This window comes from Chaetura pelagica, unplaced genomic scaffold, assembly GCF_000747805.2.
Source record: "Chaetura pelagica isolate M959 unplaced genomic scaffold, ChaPel_1.0 scaffold159, whole genome shotgun sequence".
In the NCBI taxonomy this organism is placed as follows: Eukaryota; Metazoa; Chordata; class Aves; order Apodiformes; family Apodidae; genus Chaetura; species Chaetura pelagica.
In genome coordinates this window covers 121,501-130,366 of record NW_009954555.1, presented here as the reverse complement: position 1 = coordinate 130,366, position 8,866 = coordinate 121,501, and the positions used below count along the sequence as shown (strand labels likewise).

Sequence of the window (8,866 nt, the reverse complement as noted above, 5' to 3'; positions counted from 1 at the left end):
TGCTGCCGTTGAACCTCCGCAGCATCACCGACTCCGCGCGCAGCTGGCGTGGGCCGAACCTGGGCAGGAGGAGCAGGCAGAATTCCTGATGCCAGGGGTGGAGGGGAGGGAAGAAGGGCCACGGAGTGAAGGGCTGGTTTCCCCAGCAAGTCCTCACCTGGCTCCCGGGCGGTTGGACGTGCCCGTGTCCAGGGGGACGCCGACGAAAGCCGCGTCCAGCCCCTCCGCTGATGCCTGGATGGGCAGTTTCATCATGGAGCAGATCCCAACTGGCCGGGCCACCGAGAGGGCACTGGGGGGCACGTTGAGCTGGGAGGCCCAGCGTTGAGGGGCTGGGGAACCAAGGAGCCCCACAGACACGCTGGGTGAGGAGCCAGAGGTGGGCAGAGGAGCTGGGGACAAATGTGGGGTGGTCGCGGCAGAGATCCTGGGAGTGTGGATCCCGGCTCCCCGGGGCAGCAGCCAGCTGCAGCCAGCCCACAACAGGCTCCTCATCCTGCCCCACGGGCTCCAGGCCCCTGCCCCACACAGAGGGGTGTCCCTGCTCGGCTGGAAAGCTGCAGCTGGGCAGAGGAGCCAGACACCACCGTGCCTCTCTCCACCCCGTCCAAAGGTTCAAAGCGCAGCCAGACAACGCTCTGCTCTGGGAAGGGCAGGGATTTGGCTCCAGCCTCACCTTCCCAGCTGCCTCCTCTCCCCAGAGCACAGTCTGGTTCCTGGCAAACATCAGGAACAAACACAGCAGCACAAGGCTTGAGGGTCTCCAAGAGCCTGCCAAGGGACGGGCGCGACGGGGACAAGCGCTGGGAAATGTTCCAGTTTTGTTTCCCTGGGGCATTTGCAGAAAACAAGGCAGCACTGGAGGCATTCACAGCAGCTGCTTTTAACCTGCACTTTGCAAAAGCAAAGCACTCAGAATGCTGAAGAATCAGAAAAAAAGTCTCATTAATGAAAGGCAGGCAGGGAAAGAAAACAAACCAGAAGCCTAACCTCAGCAGAACTGCAGGCTGACAAAATGCAAGCCAACAAGAATCAATAATAGGGATTTAAGAACCAGAGGCTGTGCTGCAGGACAAGCATTTCAAGCCATTTTTGAGGACAGAGATGAAACAAGATGATTTTCCAGAGGCAGCAAGTTTCCAGTGTCTGGAGCTCACCAGCACAGATCATACCCTGGTTGGCCTAATAATAACACGCTTGAAATCTCATGCCTCTGGCTCCTCATTCTGGTTCCTACTTGTGTAGTGATTGGACCTGGGAGGAAAATTAAGGGGAAAAAAAAAAAAGGGAGGATGTACAGAGCAGAAATCCTAGAAATCCTGCTCCACTCAGCTGGTTTGGGTATGGAATATGAGTGTATTCCACACACAGGACTGATGGGACAAGGAAAGACTCAGCACGTCCTGCACCTCGCTGAGCTAACCAGCTCCTCCTGGCTTGGAGAAACAGCAGGGAGAGGTCAGAGCAGAGAGCTACCAAAAAAACAGCAGTTTACTCTTCAAAAAGCTCCAGAGTCAGTGCCCGGGGCTCGCTGCCAGACAAAAGGGCACAGAGCTCCAGGAGAGCACCCACAGACTCAAGGCAGCCACCCCAAAACACCCTGCAGGAGCTCAGGATCTAAGACAAAGCAGCAGCAGCCTCGGTTAGGGTCAGGCCAAGGCTAAAACCATCTTTTTCTACAACTTTTTGCCCAAAGAGCTCATTTTCTGTGATTTCCCAGGCTCAGTGCTCTTTGCTGAGCCTTCTTCACAGCCCCACAGGCAGGGCTGTTCCACAGCGGGCAGTTTTTTGCCCTGCTGCTGACCCAGACACTGTCTCAGTGTGTGGGACCTTGACAACACGTCACCGAGGGATGATTTGCTCTGGGACATCAGCCACTTGGCACATGATGTCCTCGACCTGGGAATTACAGGAGCAGCCAGTGACTTACTGGTCAGAAGAGTATGAAATGGCCACAAGGCAAAGCCCATTCCTCTTCAGGAAACTCCACTTGGTGGAATAAAATAACATGTTCCAGAAGCTGCACTGGAAAGAGCATCTTTGAAGCCACCACTTAAGCAGGGCTCCCTTGCCCCCGAGGCTCCCACGACCTAAAACCTGGATCCCAAGAATGGAGATGAACCAGATGAACCCACACAGCAGCAGAGCTTAATTGTCAATTTATTGTGCAATGAGTGTAAGTAACATTGTCCCCAGGTTCCTCTGAACACAATTACAGACATGAAATCCAATGATGCTTTCATAAACGAGACTATTGTTGCTCAAACCCTGATGTCTCCTCTCCTCCCTGACCAAAGGATATGACTTCATTGTTAAACAGAAAAAACAGGTTAGTAAAAGAGAAGAGCAGGCACTGCTGCTCAGCCCCCTTTTCTTTGCAGTGTTACCCCTCACTGGGCACAGCCTGACTCAGCCTTGGACCCTCACTGCACAAATACAACAGCCAAGAAACAAAGGTAAGTGGGTTTGGGGTTGGCTGCTTTTGCATACAGCTAACTAGGTATGTAGTGGTGCATTACTGGAAGAAGAAAGCAGCTCCTGACACCCACCTTAGCAGTCAGCACCTCACTAGGAGGCTTTTAGGCTTGAATTTTATAGCAAGATGTGGCTCCCATCTTCATATCAGCTGAAGACCCCCCCAGTCTCCTCAAGAAAGATTGAACACCCCTTTGTCAGCTCAGCTTTCTCAGTGTGTTGTTACACTCTGTGATGCTGCCATATAAAAAGCAGCTAGACAGTGTCTCCTCCCACACACTCCCCCTTCTGAAAGGGAACTGGCTTCACTCAACACACAACTTCTAAGTCAATTATGAACTCCCCAATGGGAATCAAACCAACCAGGTACCTCAGGACACCTGCAAGGTCCACAAACCCTCACCAGAAGGGTAACGAAACGAGGGCATTTCCTCTAGGAGGGGGAGAAAAGCAGGGTGTGCTAACACTTGCTAGAGAGAAACTCAACCCCTTCAACACAGGCCTGCAGTTTTGTTCCCTAAAGCACTACAGAAAAGACAGATTCCTACGTGCCTTTAGAAAATGCATTTATCTGCTGCACAGCCCAGACCCAGGTGCTTCTCTTCACTCAGCCTGGCTTCTCCAGGCCAGCAACAGCAGCATTGCTGCCCACAGGTCTTCATACTCCAGGTTTGCCAAAAAGCACATCTTCATTTTGGTTTCTACCCGGCTTTTATCCACCAGTCCATCCATGAGCAAAGCAGCTGCAGACTGGCAGAGGAGCCAGGTAATCATCTGGTCGGGTTGCAAGGCCCTGGAAGCCAGAACCCCCTCGCCCCAGAGGCTGAGGTGAAGCACGTTGGCAGCAACACGAGCAGACAATCTCTGCAGAAGGAAGGAGAAGGAAGATGAGCTGCTAGGATGGAGCATCTCCACTGCCACCAGTCCCCCAGGCCTCCCCTCTCCAAGGCACCATGAAGTCTGTCTGAATCAAAAAGCTGTTTGTGACTATTAACTCCATGCAACCCTCCCCTCCCCCAGTTCAAGGTCCAGTCCCAGACAGAAACATCCACTGACATTCCTGAAACTGCTCAGTGGCCACACTGCACTTCAGCAAAGACTTTTTGTTTGTCTTTGATCATTACCTTGGCCAAAAGGATATCAGGATTACAGTCCTGAGCCCTCCAGAGTGAAATCACCCACAAAAATCACTGCCAAAAGCTGGTTAGATGGTTTCTTCAAGCCAACAGTTTCTTACCTTGTTGGGATCCCTCTGAAGCAGCATCTTTATCACTTGCTTCACCTCCAGGGGCACATGGTGGGGCAGGCTGGGCAGCTGGTCTTCACAGTAACTTCTGCTTTCCAGACTGGAGTCCCCATGGCCATAGAAAGGATTGGCCAGGCCAAGGATTTCGTAGGCAATGGCTCCCACAGCCCAGGCATCAGCTTTGCTGTAGTTGATCACCCTGCCCGGGCCAGGGGAGGCTGTGATCACCTGCCACCAAGATGGGGAAGTTCAAACAACCAGCTCTAGGGTGGACTCTGTGCCAAAATTCACGTCCAAGGGTCAAGGCAGGCCTTCAGCTGTCATGAACTGAGAGAGACTGAAACCAAAGCTCGGTTTCCTCTAAATCCCTGGTGGGAATAATCCCACCTTTGGCACTGCTCAGCCCACCAGGACCTTGGGAGGAGGCACAGGTCATTGTTCCTCAGCTCTGGTCATTGCCCCAGGCCAGTATTCAGAGGCCTGAAGGCTGTTTCTGGGATTTTAGGTAGAGAGAAGAGGTACAGGTGACCAACAGCTAGTGCACCAGGACCTGAGCCACACAAGGGAAGGTGCTGCAGGTCAAGCAGGCAGCTAAAGGGGACTTTGCTTTACTACAGTCACCCCCAGAGAAAACAAAAAGAACTCTGAGTAACTTCACAACTCTGTCCAAAACCTACTGTTGCAGCACAAGGACTGGCTGCATAAACTTTTTTAATAGTTACCTGGAGAGGAACCTAAAAAAAAAAGACTGAAGAGCCAACTTTTTTTGTGGGAAAAGTCACTTCTGCCTTCAACTGATGATGTTCCACCTTTGGGCAAGGTGTCTGGGCAACAACAGCTCAGCATAGGCTCAAAGAGGATTTTGTTAAATGAACACAGAGATGTTTAACAAGCATAACTCAAATCAGGACAAGGATCTCCCCTGTCACTTGGCAGGACAGGGCTCTCCATGACAGGGTGCAGGGTGAAACGTGGCAGGCAGCAGCCAGCTACAGGTACTGGGTGTGCTGGGTTTGTCTGGGACAGAGTTCCTGCATTTTTCAAGTTCCTGCAGCACAGCTGGGGTTGAAACTTGGTAGTCCTGCCAGCAGGGCAAGCAGCAAGACACAGGGATAGGAGAGGGGGACTCACCTCGGGTGCCATCAGGCAGCCGTTGCCGCCCCGATCCACATAGATGCTGGGGAAGGGCAACCTGAGGTTCTCATCTGCCAAACAGCACCCAAAGTCAGTGATCACCAGCCAGGGGCAGCCAGCTGTAACAACAGGGGACAGCAGGGTTGGTGTCCCCTTCAGGAGGACCTGGCTGTGGCAGACACCACACCACAGGGACACCTCTCCTACAAAGACAGGCTAAGAGCTGGGGGTGTTCAGCCTGGAGAAGAGAAGGCTCCAGGGAGACCTGAGAGCAGCTTCAGTGCCTGAAGGGGCTCCAGGAAAGCTGGGGAGGGGCTTGGGACAAGGGCAGGGAGGGAGAGGACAAGGGGGAACAGTTTCAAACTGGGAGAGGGAAGAGTTAGGTTGGACATGAGGAGGAAATTCTTTGGTGTGAGGGTGGTGAGAGCCTGGCCCAGGTTGCCCAGGGAAGCTGTGGCTGCCCCATCCCTGGCAGTGTTGAAGGGCAGGTTGGATGGGGCTTGGAGCAGCCTGGGCTGCTGGGAGGTGTCCCTGCCCATGCAGGGGGTTAGATCTAGGTGATCTTTATGGTGCCTTCCAACCCAAACCACTCCATGAGTCTATGACACCAGAGGTAGGAGTCTCAAACTCCCCAGGACTCAGCACAACCACACTCTGTTTTCCTGCCTCTCTTCCATTTCCTCTTCAGAGGATATTACTGCTCCCTGGGGAACTTGCATCTCCCACAGCATCACAGATGCCATAAAATGGAAGACACACAAGCTTAGATACTCATCCACAATGGAGGAATGTATTCATTTCTTCCCTCTGGTTTTATCTACAGCAAAAGCTACTGACCCACAGACACATCCTCAGCTACAGCAAAAAGGCTGGAGAAACTTTGCATGAATTATTAGTTCTGATGACAATTCAAACACTGCAAAACACAATCCTTATTTCTCCAGACTCCAGTATGGAAGAACCAATGCTTGAGATCATTCCAAACCACATCCAGCATAGCTCCAGAGCAGCTTTTCCTTCAAGAAGGATGGCATTAGTATCACTAAAAACCTTCCATGGCTGCTGCACCAAAACCTTTAATTACCCAGCTCTGGCTGCCTCCTACTGTGCCCTGTGTATTTGAATCTCAATCAGGTTGAAAAAGAGCTCAGGTAATGAAAACCTCAGTCAGAGAGGCTGACAGGAGAGCAGGGAGATGAAGATGCTGCTTTTGGCTCTGACACTGCCTGTTCCCTTGCCTTCCAACCAACATTCCATCCCCCCAGGGTTACAGCACAACCAACCTGAGCAAGAGGTGGGGTTTGAAGAGAGGACAGAGCCAAGAGCCCGAAGCCAAGGCACCTCCAGCACCACCAGTGGGACATCACTACATGCCCACCTGCCTCAGGCAACACCTGCTGGGCTTGTGCCTCACATCACCTTTGCACCTGATTACAGCACAACTTTCAAGTCTGATAATGCAGAGCCTGGGGTGCAGGCAGGACAAATGGCTTCCCCAGTGGCAGCAACCTGAAAACTACACCTGAGATTCTTCAAAGGCTTTGATGCTCTTTTTCCAACCCCCCCCAAAAACACACACACCTGGGTAGGACTTCCCCAAATACAAACACGACTTCAGCACTCCTGGCTGTGCATGAATTGGCCTTTGTGTAAAGGAGCTACTGACCAGAATCAAATTCAACCAGGATGTTGTCAGACTTGAGGTCTCTGTGTGCTATTCCATGTTGGACAAGATGATCCACTCCTTCCAACAGCTGCAGAATCATCATCGTGGAGAGACGAAGGTCTGGGCTGTTCCCCCTCAGGTACTGGTGCAGGGTGCAGGGGTAGCTGCTCAGAACAAGGGAAAACTTGGAATTAGAACCTGGGAGCTTGTGGTTCCACCTCAGTGCTGGCTGGCTGGGGACACTGGACATTTCACAGAATCATTCTGGTGGGAAAAGACCTTTCAGATCATCCAACCCAACTATTAACCCAACTCTACCAAGGCCAGTGCTAAAAACCATGTCCCTCATCACATGGCTTTGAAACACCTCCAGAGGTGGTGGTGACTCCTGAGCAGCCTGTCCCAGTGGTTGATAACCCTTTCACTGAAGAAGTTTCTCCTCAAATCTAATCTGAACCTCTCCTGGCACAGCTTGAGACCATCTCCTCTTGTCTTTTCGATGTGCCAAACTCTTCCTGACCTCTCTGATGCCTTCCCACCTCCCAGCCTCACCCTGGCACCCCTCTCTGCTGTTCTCAAATCCTCTGCTTTGCAGCAACACCCACCACCAAATCCTCAGTGCCCAAGTTTGACAGCTGTGAATAAAATAACCAGTATGGTGAGGGGGCTGCAGGTTCACAAGGGTCCCTCTCCCAGGTTCTTCTGTCCTGGGGTTATATTTTACAGGAAAGAGGAGGCAGATGAATCATGTGGATTGTACCAGCTAAATGAGATCAGGAAAAAGAACATATTCCTGAATACAGAGAGGGCAGAGCAGAACAAGAGTGGGAGGCAGGAGGTGCTTTTACGTCAGTGCCACAGCCACACTCATTGAAAACAAAGCCCAGCTGAGACAGCCAGAGGTGCTGGGCACTAATCAATCTCATTAAGGATTCAACTCCATCTCTAGCAACGTGTTCAGACTAGGGGTGAAGTTCAAGCTTGGAAGAGCAGCCAAACAGGGCCAAGCTCCACATTTCCTCCTGCAATGTGAGGTCATTCTTGAAAAAGAACAGCTTGTCTTTGTCTCCAAACAAGAGTTAAAATCTCAAGGGCTTGGATGGGGTTCTGGGAGGCACTTCCTGGAGCCTGCTCTGCTTTATTTTTTTTTTTGGCAGCAGCTGAGGCCAAGGAGCTGTGCAGCAGCAGAGCACACAGCCCTGCTGGGCAGTGCCAGAAGGAGCCCAAGCCCCAGAAGAACCTTCTCTCCACCTACTTTTTCATCACCAAGAAGAGCGTGCGGCTGTGGCCGATCCCTCTGGGGTTCAGGTTTAATGGAAGAACATCTGGATACTCTGTGAAGGCTCCAGGCAACAAAGGGACAGAGGATGTGAAGGCTCTGATCACCTGGATTATATTTGGGTGAGGTCTCAACTTCTTCCTCCCAAGGACAGGTTTTCTGTGCAAAAGATGATAGGAATGTCCTGGTCAGTTCTGATTTATCATGGACATGTCTCTGTTATCTGTGAAATGACTTTTCATTAGCACAGCCTGTCCTCTCCACCACAAAGTTCCTAAACACTGTGCAAACATGTTTATTCTGCAGGGAAGACCTTAGAGAGACAGGAAAGATGACAGGGCTGCCCATTAAGCAAGTATTCCAAAATTCACATCATGGAAGCCCCTGGGTTGGGAAGACCACAGACAGCAACCTCCAGGTCCTGGGTGCTCAAGCAGCACTTCAGCCCAGTGCTTCCCACCTTGGTGCTGAGCACCCACAGCCTGAGCACATCCACCACAGCAGTCCCAGCACTTTCTCTGGAGTTCAAATTATCTACCCTGGTGCTTCCCAGAGGGAAGGGAGGGGATTCTCCCCCTTTACTCGGGTCTCATGAGACCCCACCTGGAGAACTGTGTCCAGTTCTGGACCCTCCAGCATAAGAGGGACATGGAGCTCCTGGAGAGAGGCCAGAGGAGGCCACAGAGATGCTGGGAGGGCTGGAGCAGCTCTGCTCTGGAGCCAGGCTGGGAGAGTTGGGGTGTTCAGCCTGGAGAAGAGAAGGCTCCAGGGAGACCTTAGAGCAGCTTCCAGTGCCTGAAGGGGCTCCAGGAAAGCTGGGGAGGGACTTGGGACAAGGGCAGGGAGGGATGGGATGAGGGGGAGGGATGAAAACAGGACCCCATGTCTCTGACCAGGTTATTTTTGGCTCAGCTTCGTGGTCTTGAAAGCCACAGTCAGAGTGCAAAAAAAGCCTCAGCCATAGGAGAAGTTAATTAAAATTTACTTAGGAGAGTTAAATATTCATTATTTGGCTTCAATTACTGCCTTGGAGTGGGTCTGGGGGGGGGTGTGGGGGGGTGGGGTG

The 8,866-nt window shown here is 52.0% G+C and overlaps 2 protein-coding genes across 2 annotated transcripts in view; both read right to left on the bottom strand.

Moving 5' to 3' along the window:
- The window catches only part of AGMAT (agmatine ureohydrolase (agmatinase)), a 5,185-nt gene extending 4,690 nt beyond the window's left edge, over positions 1-495 (bottom strand). The window contains exons 1-2 of the mRNA XM_010005113.1: positions 158-495; positions 6-59 (exon numbers count right to left, since the gene is read on the bottom strand). Coding sequence (XP_010003415.1) covers positions 6-59; positions 158-495 — 392 coding nt within the window. The remainder of the gene's footprint in view (positions 1-5; positions 60-157) is intronic.
- Positions 496-3,078: 2,583 nt separating this feature from the next.
- Positions 3,079-8,866, bottom strand: part of PINK1 (PTEN induced putative kinase 1) — a 16,548-nt gene continuing 10,760 nt past the window's right edge. The window contains exons 4-8 of the mRNA XM_010005221.1: positions 7,777-7,959; positions 6,522-6,685; positions 4,853-4,974; positions 3,713-3,949; positions 3,079-3,339 (exon numbers count right to left, since the gene is read on the bottom strand). Of these exons, the coding sequence (XP_010003523.1) occupies positions 3,079-3,339; positions 3,713-3,949; positions 4,853-4,974; positions 6,522-6,685; positions 7,777-7,959 (967 nt within the window). The remainder of the gene's footprint in view (positions 3,340-3,712; positions 3,950-4,852; positions 4,975-6,521; positions 6,686-7,776; positions 7,960-8,866) is intronic.